Consider the following 15,261-nt stretch of genomic DNA (forward strand, 5'->3'; position numbering starts at 1 on the left):
GTTATAGCTTTCCCAATCAATATCAGGTAAGTTAAAGTCCCCCATAACAACCACTCTATTACTTTCACTCTTCTCTTGAATCATCCTCGCAATCCTTTCTTCTACGTTTCTAGGACTGTTAGGAGGCCTGTAAAAAACTCCTAACTGGGTGAGCTCACCTTTCCTATTCCTAACTTCAGCCCAAACTACCTCAGATGGCGAGTCTTCATCCATTGTCCTTTCCACAGCTGTAATACTATCTTTGACAAGCAATGCCACACCTCCCCCTCTTTTACCCCCACCTCTGACCCTACTAAAACATTTAAACCCTGGAACCTGCAACAGCCAATCCTGTCCCTGTTCTACCCATGTCTCCGTAATAGCCACAACATCGAAGTCCCAGGTACCAACCCACTCTGCAAGTTCACCTACCTTATTTCGTATACTTCTTGCATTGAAATATACACACTTCAAGCAACTTTCCTGTTTACAGGCACCCTCTTTTGAAATTGATGCCATGTTCCTAACCTCCCTACACTCCAGTCCTGCACCCTAAAGCTACAGTCTGGGTTCCCATGCCCCTGCAGACTGACGCCTCTTTCAGGTATACCTGGTGCTCCTCCGGGCATGCCCTCCTGCACTCTCCATTGAACTAGGGTTGGTCCCCTGGCTTGAAGGTAATGGTTGAGTGAGGGATATGCCAGGCCATGAGGTTACAGATTGTGCTGGAGTACAGTTATGCTGCTGTTGGTGGCCCAGAGTGCCTCATGGATGCCCAGTTTTGCATTGCCAGATCTGTTCAAAGTCTGTCCCATTGTGTCACTATCACTTGTCCTGTTGAGCACAGGTGATAATGCCACACAATTGGTGACACTAGGAAGTTGAAGAGGAATTTAAAAAAAAACTAGGATAGAGCAGGGAGTGTGGAACTAATTGGACAGCATTTTCCAAGAGTCACCACCTACTAAAAGGGCTGAATGGCCACCTTCTGTACAGTGAAAATGTATGATTCATAGTGGCCACCTGCTCTCCTGATGGAACAGGCAGGAGTGTTTTACATTTAGGATCTCAGCACCCACAGCCCTTACTGCAGTTGGTGTGCCCACCTCATTACCTACCTGTCCATTGAGGGTCAGAGAGAGTGTACCATGGCCCCCCCTCTCAGCGTTGGTGTTGGCAGCTGCCATCAGGTCTGTCCTCCACTCTCCCTGCCACACCAGACACCTAAGGAAAACAAAACAAGACTACCTTTCATTCGGGACGCAGAGACACTGGTCACAACTTTACGTGAGCCCACACTCCCTCCACACGCACTGCTCACCATTCTGTCACCTGCAAAAAGATTTCACTTCTTAAAGCCTTATTGGCTGTGTCTTCATACACAGCATGTCCCATTGACCCATTTCCCCAGCAATGGCTTGTCATTACATCAACCTTGATTTTCAAACCTTCACCCCAGTTTTCAATCCCCTCCTAGAGCTCTCCCCTCCCTGACTCTGTAACCACCTCCAGCCATGCAACCCTCTGATATCAGCACTCACCTACTTCAAACTGGTTCAGGATCCAGGATTTTAATCACTCCACAATTGATGGCCGTTCCTTAGACTGCCTGGGCCCCATGCTCTGGAAGTCACTCCTGAAACCTCTCCTCCTTCTCCTTGACTAAGTTTTAATGTTTAAGAGACTCCCTAACTAAGTTTCTGGTCATTTGCCCAATTATTGTAGGTGACTCTGTATCAAAGATACTGAAGCACCTTGAGACCTTTCGCTCAAAACCTCAGGTAAACGCAGGGAGCCATATCTAACCTTCAGTAAAACCAGCCAGAAACCTCAGCCATTCACAGTAAACAGTAAAGCCTAAATGATAACATCAAGCAGCATTCTGGCTGGGCCTGAAGTTTTCACCTACTCACTAAGGCGGTCACCCTGATACTGGGTTGTTTCTTCTGTGATTGTATATCTTGCTGGCTCCTTTTATCTAAGAACCATAAGACAGAAGCAGAAATTAGGCCATTCAGCCCATCGAGTCTGCTCCTCCAGTCAATCATACCTGATAAGTTTCTCAACCCCATTCTTCCCACAATCCTTGATACTCAAGAACCTATCTCAGTCTTAAATATACTTAGGGAGTTGAGCATATTTGTAGCGCAGGTTGAGGTTTTTGATGTAGGTTTGCTCAATGGGCTGGAAGGTTCATTTTCAGACGTTTCGTCACCATACTAGGTAACCTCTTCAGTGAGCCTCTGGATGAAGCACTGCTGGTATTTCCTGCTTCCTATTTATATGTTTGGGTTTCCTTGGGTTGGTGATGTCACTTCCTGTGGTGATGTGATTTCCTGATCTTTTTCTCAGGGGATGGTAAATGGGACCTAAGTCAATGTGTTTGTTGATAGAGTTCCGATTGGAATGCCATGCTTCTAGGAATTTGCACGAGTGTCTCTGTTTGGCTTGTCCTAGGATAGATGTGTCGTCCCAGTCGAAGTGGTGTCCTTCCTTATCTGTATGTGAGGATACTAGTGAGAGTGGGTCATGTCTCTTTGTGGCTAGTTGGTGTTCATGTATCCTGGTGGCTAGTTTTCTGCCTGTTTGTCCAATGTAGTGTTTGTTACAGTTCTTGCAAGGTATTTTGTAAATGACATTAGTTTTGCTCATTGTCTGTATAGGGTCTTTCAAGTACATTAGCTGCTGTTTTAATGTGTTGGTGGATTTGTGGGTTACCAGGATGCCAAGAAGTCTGAGTAGTCGGACAGTAATTTCCGAGATGCTTTTGATGTAGGAGAATGGCTAGGGATTTTGGACATGTTCTGTCTGCTTGTTTGGGTTTGTTGCTGAGAAATCAGCAGACTGTATTCATTGGGTGCCCATTCGTTGTGAATACACCATATAGTTGATTTTTCTCTGCTCTGCGTAGTTCCTGTGCTGCAGTGTTTGTTGGCTCATTGGAATAATGTTCTGATGCAGTTTTGTTTGTGGGTTTTGGGATGACTGGTTCTGCAGTTCAGTATTTGGTGTGTATGTGTTGTTTTCCTGTAGACACTGGTTTGAAGTTCCCCATTGGCTGTTCGCTCTACTGTGACATCTAGGAATGGCAGTTTGTTGTTGTTATCCTCCTCTTTAGTGAATTTTATGCCAGTAAGGGAATTATTGATGGTCTTGAAGGTTTCTTCTAATTTGTTTTGTTTAGTGATGACAAAGATGTCATCCATGTAGCGGACCCAAAGTTTGGGTTGGATGGTTGGCAGAGCTGTTTGTTCGAGTCTCTACATTACTGCCTCTGCTAAGAACCCTGATATCGGAGATCCCATGGGGGTTCCGTTGGTTTGTCTGTAGGTTTTGTTGTTGAAGGTGAAGTGGGTGGTAAGGCATAGGTCCACTAGCTGGACGATGTTGTCCTTGCTGATGAAGTTAATGGTGTTTGGTGTATGCGTCTTTGGGTCTTCTAATAGTGTAGTCAGTGTTTCCTTGGCCAGGTTGATCAGCAAAACTAATGTCATTTACAAAATACCGTGCAAGAACTGTAACAAACACTACATTGCACAAACAGGCGGAAAACTAGCCACCAGGATACATGAACACAACTAGCCACAAAAAGATATGACCCACCCTCACTCGTATCCTCACATACGGATGAGGAAGGACACCACTTCGACTGGGACAACACATCCATCCTAGGATAAGCCAAACAGAGACATGCACGAGAATTCCTAGACACATGGCATTCCAACCAGAACTCTATTGACAAACACCGACTTGGATCCCATTTACCACCCCCTGAGAAAAAGAACAGGAAGTGATATCACCATAAGAAATGACATCGCCACAGGAAGTGACATCACCAATCCAAGGAAACCCAAACATATTAATTGGAAGCAGGAAACACCAGCAGTGCTTTGTCCGGAGGCTCACTGAAGATGCTACCTAGTATGGTGACGAAACATCTGAAAATAAACCTTCCAGCTCAGCGAGCAAACCTACATCCTTAAATATACTTAATGACATGGTCGCCACTGCCTTTTGTGGCAATGAGTTCCATAGATTCACCACTCTCTGGCTAAAGAAGTTTCAAAATTTGTGAGAAGATTAGTAGCTCGTTGTTGTGGTTGTGTTCGCCGAGCTGGGAATTTGTGTTGCAGACGTTTTGTCCCCTGTCTAGGTGACATCCTCTGTGCTTGGGAGCTTCCTGTGAAGTGCTTCTGTGATCTTTCCTCCAACATTTATAGTGGTTTGTCTCTGCCGCTTCCAGTTGTCAGTTCTAGCTGTCCGCTGCAGTGGCCAATATATTGGGTCCAGGTCGATGTGCTTATTGATTGAATCTGTGGATGAGTGCCATGCTTCTAGGAATTCTCTGGCTGTTCTCTGTTTGGCTTGTCTCCTTATCTCCATTCTAAAAGGTCTTCCCTTTACTCTAAGGCTGTGCCTTTAGGTCGTCGTCTCTTCTCCCAGTGGAAATATCTTCCCAATATCTACACTGTCCAGGCCATTCAGTATGTTTCAATTAGACACCACTCATCCTTCTGAACTCCAGTCCTCAAACATTCCTCATTTGTTAAGCTTTTCATTCCTGGGACCATTCTCATGAACCTCCTCTGAATGCGCTCCAAGGCCAGTCCATCTTTCCTGAAGTAAGGGGCCCGAAACCACACACAATACTTCAAAAGTGGTCTGACCAGGACCTTATAGAGCCTCAGAATTACATCCCTGGTTTAATATTCAAGTCCTCTCAAAATAAATGCTTTTACTGCAGTTACTGAACTTTTCAGTATTTGAGGTTTTGCTGCAGTTACCTACTCTCTTGCTTCATGGCTCCAATGAAAGAGGTCCCTCACTGCCAAGCCCAGCTTTCTCACTCATTCCCTTCAAACAGGACCTCTTCCAGCCCAGGCCCAACATCGACGCCATGCCCCGCTCTGAATGGCTGGAGCTGGACACGAGATTAAAGGTGGGTCTGAACAGAGCTGGTTGCTGGTGTATGGGAAAACAGACCATTATTGGTCCTCTACACCCAGGTGACTCTCAATTTTATATAGAGAATAGAATCCCCCGTGGGTAGAAACAGGCCATATGGCCCAATAAGTCCACACCAACCCTCCGAAGAACATCCCACCCAGACCCATTCCCTCAACCTATCCCTATAATCCTGCATTTCTCACGACTAACCCACCTAAACTGCACATCCCTGAACACTATTTGCAATTTAGCATGGCCAATCCACATAATTTGCACATCTTTGGACTGTGGGAGGAAACTGAAGCACCCGGAGGAAACCCACACCGAGACAGACAGTGAAAATGTGCAGATTGCACACAGTCGCCAGAGGGTGGAATCAAACCTGAGAGCCTGGTGCTATGAGGCTGCGGTGCTAACCACTGAGCCACCATGTCACCCCAAGGGTGTGCTTCGCAATAAGTTCAAGCCTTAATTGCAACATCAGTTAGCACAGCAGGTCCCTCTCAACTTTGCCTGTAGCTATTTGTTTACCATTGTCTTCGCAATGTAATATCCAGCCTCAGTATTGTCAGCAAACTCAAACCGCAGGCATTGAGCCTGACACAACACCAGACCCGAAATCAAGTGGAAAAACTCCTCACCCCTGTCCTGTATGTCTGTTTCCATGTAAACAGCAGCAAAAACACAGGCACAGGCGAATGTTATTCAGTATCTTAGAAGGACCAAGTGCAGGGAAATGGGGTTAGCGTGGATGGATATTTTGGTCGGCATGGACCAGTTTGGGACAAAGAGCCTGTCTCCATGTTGTAGATTAGATTACTTAACAGTGTGGAAACATGCCCTTCGGCCCAACAAGTCCACGCCGACTCTCCAAAGAGCAACCCACCCAGACCCATTCCCCTACACTTACCGCTTCACCTAACACTACGGGCAATTTAGCATGGCCAATTCATGAAATGTCCTAATTGCACCCCCACCACCGTCTGCATTAGAAAACTTTTGTAATCAATACAAATACCAAAAGTTTGGTTCCTGTCCCCTTCCAGCTCACTGGTTTACTAAGCTGCCATTCAAGTCTCCAAGTTTTCAGAGTGCTGCTCCTTCATCAGGTGGCATGTGGACCTGGTGTTGTGTGAATCCTGCAATGCCCTCCTTACTAACGTCTGGCCCTGAATGTTATGATGTTAAGTGCTGATCCAGCTACGTTTTAAAAGTTGAGATTCCCCTGCATTCCAGATTTCCACCAGTCTCTGGGTGTAACCATTTTTTCTCAAATCTCCTTTAAACCTTTTGCCTTTCACTTTGTTCTCTCAAGAGGTGGTCAGGAACAGTTAACATTCTAAGCCCATTAAATTATTTGTGGACACTTCCAGTAGTCTTTTTTTACATCTTGCATCACTACCTGGTATGGCAACTGGACAGTTCAAGATCGGAGACGGTTACAGAGAGTGGTGAACTCGGCCTGGAGACAGGCTCTTTGTCCCAAACTGGTCCATGCCGACCAAAATATCCATCCACGCTAACCCCATTTCCCTGCACTTGGTCCTTCTAATCCCTGCCTATCCGTGTATTGTCCAAATGCCTATTAAATGTTGGTAAGTACCTGCCTCAACCGCTTCCACTGGCAGCTCATTCCATATGCTTACCACACTTTTATATAAAAATCACAAAGGCCAACCTCCCATCTATAGAATCCATCTACCAGGATGTTGGTAAGTACCTGCCTCAACCGCTTCCACTGGCAGCTCATTCCATATGCTTACCACACTTTTATATAAAAAAAGTTGCCCCGCAGATTCCCCTTTATCCTTTCCCGTCTAACCTTAAACTGGTGCCCTTGAGTCCTCGATTCCACAACCCTGGGAAAAAGACTGGGTGCATTCACCTTATCCACGCCACTTTGATCTTATATTCCTCTCAGACTCCTACACTCCAAAGAAAAATTAAACTAATTCAGCAGGGGGATGAGAACCGAAATTTGCAGTTCGAGTATACAGGAGGATGAGAGCAGTGAAGTCAGGATTAATATTTCAAGATCGCAAGAAGGCACCAGCAGGAAAGATCTTGGTTTGAAGTGTGTCTACTTCAACACCAGGATCATCTGGAATAAGGTATGTGAACCTGCAGCATGGGTTGGTACCTGGGATTTCAATGTTGTGGCCATTTCGGAGACATGGACAGAGCAGGGACAGGAATGGTTGTTGCAGGTTCTGGGATTTAGATGTTTCAATAAGATAAGAGAAGATGGTAAAAGAGGGGGTGGTGTGGCGCTGTTAGTCAAGGACAGTATTATGGTTGCAGAAAGGACGTTTGAGGGCTCGTCTACTGAGGTAGTATGGGCTGAGGTTAGAAACAGGAAAGGAGAGGTTACCCTGTTGGGAGTTTTCTATAGGCCTCCGAATAGTTCCAGAGATGTAGTGGAAAGGATAGCAAAGATGATCCTAGATAGGAGCGAGAGTGGCAGGGGAGTTGTTATGGGGGACTTTAACTTTCCAAATATTGACTGGGAATAGATGGGTCAATTTTTGAACAATGTGTGCAGGAGGGTTTCCTGACAGTATGTAGACAGGCCAACAAGGGACTGATTTGGTGCTGGATAATGAACCCAGCAAGGTGTTAGATTTGGATGTAGGTGAGCACTTTGGTGATAGTGACCACAATTCAGTTATGTTTACTTTAGTGATAGAAAGGGATATAGATATATACCACAGGGCAAGAGCTGGGGGAAAGGCAATTACAATGTGATTAGGCAAGATTTAGGATGCAGAGGATGGGGAAGGAAACTGCAGGTGATGGGCACAATTGAAATGTGGAGAGTATTCAAGAAACAGCTACTGTGGGTCCTTGATAAGTATGTACCTGTCAGGCAGGGCCCATACTTTTCCATCACCACACTTTTTGAAACTTACTAATCATGCCTTGGATATTTTCATCCAAATCACTGATATCGAAAACAAACAGTAATGGGCACAGCACCAACCCTTGAGGCACTCCACTAGTCACAGGCCTCCAGTCCAACAAACATCCTTCCACTATTACCCTCTGCTTCCTACCATCAAGCTAATTGTGTGTCCAGTTTGCCAGCTCCCCCTGGATTCCATGTGATCTAACCTTCCAGAGCAGCCTACAATGTGGAACCTTATCAAAGGCCTTACTGAAATCCATATAGACTATGTCTATCGCCATGCCATTGTCAATGTTCCTGGTCACTTCATCAAAAGGTTCCTGGATGGGTATATGAACAGGAAGGATTTAGAGGGATAAGGGCCAAACACTGGTGAATGGGACCTATCAGTTTAGGATACCCGGTCAGTGAGGACAAGTTGGATGGGAGGGTCTGTTTCTGTGTTGTATAACCCTACGGCTATAAGCCTGGTGCTGGAACGTGGGACTTGTAGGATTTAGAATAACTTCTGTCAGTACAGAGTTGATAAGCTGAAGCGGCTCTTCAGTACAGGATGACTCTTTAAATTGAGAGTCTCAGGAACATGGAGTATTGAACCCAAGGTTATCATGGTACTGTTGAGAGAACAAAAACAAAAGTACTGATTGGAATAGTAAGGGAAGATGATTCTGCACTGGACTATCAGATTAATTCTACCAATGACCTACATTGTGCCAAATGGTCTCCTCTGTTATTAAGCACATGTTCAAATGCTCCTCAGGGAACATTTATATTCGAGGACTTTTTGCTCCTCTGCATTATACTGAAAGCCTGGCATGGTCACTCCACTTGACCAGAGGTGCAAAATTTACAATGCACTGTTAAAAGTTGAGGTGTTTCCAATTGCAGACGAAAGTGAGGCCGGCAGATGCTGGAGATCAGAGTCTAGATTAGTGTGGTGCTGGAAAAGCACAGCAGGTCAGGCAGCATCCGAGCAGCTGGAAAATTGACGTTTCTTCCAGTCAAGGCCAGAATGCAAGGGGATAAGCACAAGGGAGTCACAAATAAACACAGTGGGAAATTCAGCAAAAAAGCTGCTTTACCCAGAATGTGGAGAGGCTGTTTCATGGGGTGGTTGAGGCAAATATTGTAAATGGATAAATGAAGTATAGAAGGGATAAATGAACAGGTCCTGTTGAATGGCTGAGGTGAAGTACAGGAGGGACAAAGTATGGAGTAGTCAGGCCCAATCGGTTCCCCAGCCATAAATACTTTGTATTTGACAAGAAGTTACATGGCACCACAGTCTATCAATATTCCCGTACCCCTCAAGCACCAGCACTCAAAGTCTATGATGTCCAGAGCAACACTGACCAAACACGATGGGTCTTACCTTGCCACTGAAGAAAGCATTCCAATTCGCTGGGATTTTGTCTCAGGGCTCACTGACACCTCAACTGAAAGGAAGGTCTCCTCTGGGGACGTGTCCCAGTTTCCAACACCAAAAATAACCAGGTGCTTTGGCAGAGGCAGCACTAACCGACAATGGAACATGGAGCTATTGTGTGCTCTAAGGCAAAAGACAGAAGTGAAAACAAGTCAAAACTCTGAGCTGGTCTACAGCTGGCTCCAACAGAAGGCTGCACAGACTTCACACTCCAGCTTTAGGTGAGAAACCTCCATGGTAGGAGAGAAATTGTCATCTGAGAATTTGAATTCAGTTCAAAAACCTACAATAAAAAAATCCAGTTCCCGTAAATATAACCGTACAGATGTTGGATTGCCATAAAAGCCAAACTGATTCACCTTCCCTCCTCACCTACACAGGACTCCACTTAAACACCGATGACCTTTTATGAGGAAGTGAGGAAAATTGAGAGTAATGCAGTGGATGTTACGTATATTGACTTTCCTACAGCAAGTGACCACATCCCTCATGGTCGTCTGGTCCAGAAGATTAAGTCACATGGGATCCATGGAGAATTGGTAAATTAGATACAAAATTGGCTTAGTCATAGAAGACAGAGGGTAGTTATAGAGGGGTATTTTTCTGACCAGAGGTCTCTGCCCAGTGGTGTTTCACTTGGATCAGTGCTGGCACCTCTAATTTCTATAAACGATTTGGATGAAAATGTACATGGTCCGATTAGTGAGTTTGCAGTGACAGTAAAATTGTCAGAGTTGCGGATAATGAGAAAGGTTGTCAGAGGAGAAAGCAGGGTGGAGATCAGTTGGAAAGTTGGGTGGAGAAGAACAGATGGAGTTTAATCTCGACAAGAGCGAGATGATGGATTTTGGGAAGTCAATGCAAGAGGAAAGTATAGAGTAAATGGCAAGACCGAGATGTGTACTGATATTCAGAGGAATCTTGGGGAACAAGTCTTTGGATCCTGAAAGTTGTAACACAAGAGGATATGGTTGCAACTGAGGCATTGGCATGCTTGCCTTCGTGGCTCAGGATATTGGGTATAAAAGGTGGCAAGTCATATTGCAGCCATATGGAACATTAGTGAGGTAATGTCTGAAGAATAATTTGCTGTTCTGGTCACCACACTATAGGGAGGATGGGGGAGGCTTTGAAATGGGTCCAGAAAGGTTTACCAGGATGTTTCCTGGATTGGAGTGTATTAGCTATAAAGGAGAGATTGGATAAACTTTGATTATTTTCACTAGTTTGTCGGAGCCTGAGAGGTGACCTGGATAGTCAGAATCAATAGTTTCCCCAGGGTGGGAATGTTAAATACTACAGGAGTCAGGTTCAGGCGAGAGGGAAAAAGGTTAAAGGAGATGTGCAAGGCAAACTTTGCTTTTTTAAAAAAAAAACGCAGTGGCTAGTAGGTGCCTGGTACACGCTGTCCGGAGAGATAGTAAAAGTGGGTATGACACCAAAACTTAGAAGGCACTTAGACAAACACAGGCAAGAAAGAGAGGGATACAGACCATATGCAGACAGATAGGATTAGCAATGTTTGAGAAGATTTGTAGCTCAGGTTGAGGCTCTGGTTTTAAGCTTCTCACTGACTGGCATACAATTCACAAGAGGAGGAGAATGACAACAGACTCCCATTCCTAGAATGGGAGAATGAACAGTTAATGGAGAACTTCAAACCAGCATCTACAGGAAAACAACGCGTACGGACCAAATACTGAACCACAGGAGCAATCTTCCCAATACCCACAAATGGAGCTGCATCAGAACATTAATTTCAACAAATCACAAAACACTGCAGCACCCAGGAAATACAAGAAGCCGAAGAAAATCATCTATACGGTGTATTCAAGAACGGGTACCAAATGAACACAGTCCACCGATTTCTCAACAACAAACCCAAACAAGCAGACAATGCGCACAGAAACTCCAGCTATGTTACCTTACATCAAATACATCTCTGAAATGACTTCCAGGCTACTCAGACCCATTGGCAACATGGTAGCCCACAAATCTACCAACACACTAAAACAGCAGCTAATGAACCTAAAGGATCCAATACAAACAAATCAGCAAAACGAATGTCATTTACAAAATACCATGCAAGGACTGTAAAGGATAAATAGGGTGGTCACTAGGACTTTAAACTTGGGTTGGGGTTGGGGTTGGGGTTGGGTGGAAGGAAAGGGAAAGCAACAGGAAGTATGGTCATAAATTAAAAGGTAGCAGGTTAACATGTATGCAGGAAGGTTTAGGTTCAAGGCAGATATGAAAGAAGCAAAATTGAAGGATAACTCAGGAGATATTACAGATGTTGTGAAGCATGATAGTAAGAAAGCTAACATAAAGGCACTTTACCCGAATGCTTGCAGCAGTTGTAACAAGATTGATGAGTTAACGGCACAAATCATTGTGAATAAACATGACTAAGTAGCCATCACGGAGACATGGTTGCAGATTGGTCATGACTGGGAATTAAATATCCAGGGGTACTAGACTATTTGGAAGGACAGACAGGAAAGTAAGGAATGCACTGATATTCAAGGATGACATCATGGCGGTGCTGAAAGATGATATAGGTGCAATGGAGCATGAGGTCAAATCCGTTTGGGTGGAAATTAAGAACTCAAAGAAGAAAAAGTCACTAATGGGCGTAGTTTATTGGCCACCAAATAATAACATCACATTGGTTCGGGCAATAAACAAGGAAATAATTAAGGCCTGCAAAACTGATACGACCATTACCATGGGGGATTTTAATCTGCGTGTGGATTGATTGAACCAGTTCAGTTAGGGTAGCCTTGGGGAGGGGTTTGTTGAGTGTATCTGTGATGGTTTTCTTGAACAGTATGTAATGGAACTGATCAGGGAACAAGCGATCCTAGATCTGGTCCTGTGTAATGAAACAGGAATAATTAATGACCTCATAATCAGGGATCCTCTTGGAAGCAGCGATCACAGGATGGTTGAATTTAGAATACAGATGGAGAGTGTGAAGATAAAATCCAATCCCAGGGTCCTGTGCTTGAATAAGGGGGACTATGATAGAATGAGGGAGGACCTGACTAAAGGAGACTGGGAACAGAGACTTTATGGTGCAACCGTTTTCAAGCAGTGGAGGACCTTCAAAGCAAATTTTAAAAGTGCTCAGCAAAAGCATATTTCAGTGAGAAGGAAGGACTGGAAGAGGTGCAATAATCTGCCATGGGTGTCAAAGGCAATAAGGTGAAAGCGAAGGCATTCAAAGTGTCAAAAACAGCAGGAAACTAGAAGATTGGGAAAACTTTAAAGGTCAACAGAAAGCCACAAAAACAGCTATAAAGTAAAGTAAGATCGAGTATGAGAAAAAACTAGCACAGAATATAAAGACAGACAGTAAAAGTGCAATGCAGGTAATTTTCCAAAATTCGCTGGACTCTAGGGCAGTCCCAGCAGATTGGAAAATAGCAAATGTGATGCCACTGTTCACAAAGGGAGGTAGACAAAAGATGGGGAATTATAGACCAGTGAGCTTAACCTCTGATGGGGAAGATGCTGGAGTCCATTATCAAGGAAGAAATAGCAAGGCATCTCTAAAGAATATGTCCCATTGTACAGACACAGCATGGGTTCATGAAGGGCACGTCATGCTTAACAAATCTTTTGGAATTCTATGAAGACATTTCAACCAGGTGGACAACGGGGACCCAGTGGATGTGGTGTACTTAGATTTCCAAAAGGTCTTCAACAAGGTGCTGCACATGAGGTAAGGATGCATTGGAGTTAGTGTGAGTGTATTAGCGTGGACAGAGGATTGGTTGACTAACAGGAAGAATTTGCCGATGACACTAAAATGAGTGGCAGAACAAAGTGTGCAGAGGACTGTCAAACTTTGCAGAGGAATATAGATACATTCAGAGAGTGGGCAAAGGTCTGGCAGATGGAAGACAATGTTAATAAATGTGAAGTCATTCCTATTTTGGTAGGAATAACAGCAAAATAGATTATTACTTGAATAGTAAAAGTTGCAGCCTGCTGATTTGCAGAGGGACCTGGGTGTCCTTGTGCATGAATCACGGAAGGTTGGTCTGCAGGTACAACAGGTAATTAGGAAGGCAAATTGAATTTTGTCCTTCATTTGCTAAAGGAGGTTGAGTTTGAAAACAGAGGGGTAATGTTACAGCAGTACAAGGTGTTGGTGAGGCCACACCTGGAGTAGTGTGCAGTTTTGGTCTCCTTACTTGAGAAAGGATGGACTGGCTCTAGACTGGGTGCAGAGGACGTTCACTAGGTTGGTTCTGGAAGTTGAAGGGGTTGGCATATGAGGAGAGACTGAGTAGACTGGGATTATATTCATTGGAATTCAGAATAATGAGGGGGACTTTATAGAAATATATAAAGTTATGAAGGGAGTCGATAAAGTGGAAATAGATAGGATGTTTCCACTGGTAGGTGAGATTAGATCAAAAGGGCATGGCCTCAAGATTAGAGGAAGCAGGTGGAGAACTGAACTGAGAAAGAACCTCTTCACCAGAGGGTTGTAAATCTATGGAATTCCTACCCAGGGAAGTAGTTCACACTACTTCAGTAATCGCTTTTAAAAGATAAGGCAGATTTTTTTTGAAAACTAAAGGAATTAAGAGATATAGTGAAAATGTAGGTAAGTAGAGCTGAGTCCACAAAAAGATCAGCCATGATCTTACTGAATGGCAGAGTAGGTTCGAAGGGCCAGACGGCCTACTCCTGTCCTACTTCTTATATAATAATAACTACATCAGACAAGCAAGCCACCAACATACATGAACACCAACTAGCCACCAAAAGACCTGACCCACTCTCACTAGTATTCTTATACAGATGAAGAAGGACACCACTGACTGGGACATCACATCGATCCTAGGACAGACTAAACAGAGACTTGCACAGGAATTCCTAGAGGCCTGGCATTCGAACTGGAACTCAATCAATAAATACATTGATTTGGACTTCATCTACCATCCATTGAGAAAAAGAACCAGAAATGTTATCACCCACCTTAAGAAACCAAGACACATTAATAGACAGTCGGACATAATACCAGCACTTCACCAGAGTCTCACTGATAACATTATCTAGTATGGAGATTTAGAAAGCTCCCCAGTTATATGAAGCAAAGAATAGAGTTAAAAGCAAAAAAAGGTATAGATGCTAGAAATATGAAATGAAAACAAAGTATACATTTAATGGTAAGGTCCTGGGGAGTGCTGCTGAACAAAGAGACCTTGGAGTGCAGGTTCATAGCTCCTTGAAAGTAGAGTCACAGGTAGATAGGATAGTTAAGGCGGCGTTTGGTATGCTTTCCTTTTTTGGTCAAAGTATTGAGTACAGGAGTTGGGAGGTCATGTTGCAGCTGTACAGGACATTGGTTAGGCGACTGTTGGAATATTGTGTGCAGTTCTGGTCTCCTTCCTATCAGAAAGATGTTGTGAAAATTGAAAGGGATCAGAAAAGATTTCCCAGGATGTTTCCAGAGTTGGAGGATTTGAGCTATAGGGAGAGGTTCAATAGGCTGGGGCTGTTTTCCCTGGAGTATCAGAGGCTAAGGAGTGACCTTATAGAGGTTTATAAAATCATGAGGGGCATGGATAGGATAAATAGACAAAGTATTTCCCCTGGGGTGGGGGAGTCCAGAACTTGAGGGCATAGGTGTAGGTTGAGAGGGGAAAGATATAAAAGAGACCTACGGGGCAACTTTTTCACACAGAAGATGGTGCCTGTATGGAATGACCTGCCAGAGGAAGTGGTGGAGGCTGGGACAATTGCAACATTTAAAAGGCATCTGGATGGGTATATGAATAGGAAAGGTTTGGAGAGATATAGGACAGGTGGGACTAGACTGGGTTGGGATATCTGGTCGTCATGGACGAGTTGGACCAAAGAATCTGTTTCCATACTGTGCATCTCTATGACTCCATGCTGGAGAAACTCAGCAGGTCTAGCAGCATCTGTGGAGAGAGAGTTAACATTTCAAATGTAATATGATTCAAAATTCTGAAGTGTTCAT

General features: G+C 44.2%; 1 protein-coding gene across 1 annotated transcript in view; it reads right to left on the reverse strand.

Moving 5' to 3' along the window:
• zgc:163014 (uncharacterized protein LOC100038766 homolog) overlaps positions 1-15,261 on the reverse strand; it is a 40,054-nt gene that overhangs the window by 23,836 nt on the left and 957 nt on the right. The window contains exons 2-3 of the mRNA XM_043696887.1: positions 9,204-9,380; positions 1,098-1,203 (exon numbers count right to left, since the gene is read on the reverse strand). Of these exons, the coding sequence (XP_043552822.1) occupies positions 1,098-1,203; positions 9,204-9,380 (283 nt within the window). The remainder of the gene's footprint in view (positions 1-1,097; positions 1,204-9,203; positions 9,381-15,261) is intronic.

This window comes from Chiloscyllium plagiosum, chromosome 10, assembly GCF_004010195.1.
Source record: "Chiloscyllium plagiosum isolate BGI_BamShark_2017 chromosome 10, ASM401019v2, whole genome shotgun sequence".
In the NCBI taxonomy this organism is placed as follows: Eukaryota; Metazoa; Chordata; class Chondrichthyes; order Orectolobiformes; family Hemiscylliidae; genus Chiloscyllium; species Chiloscyllium plagiosum.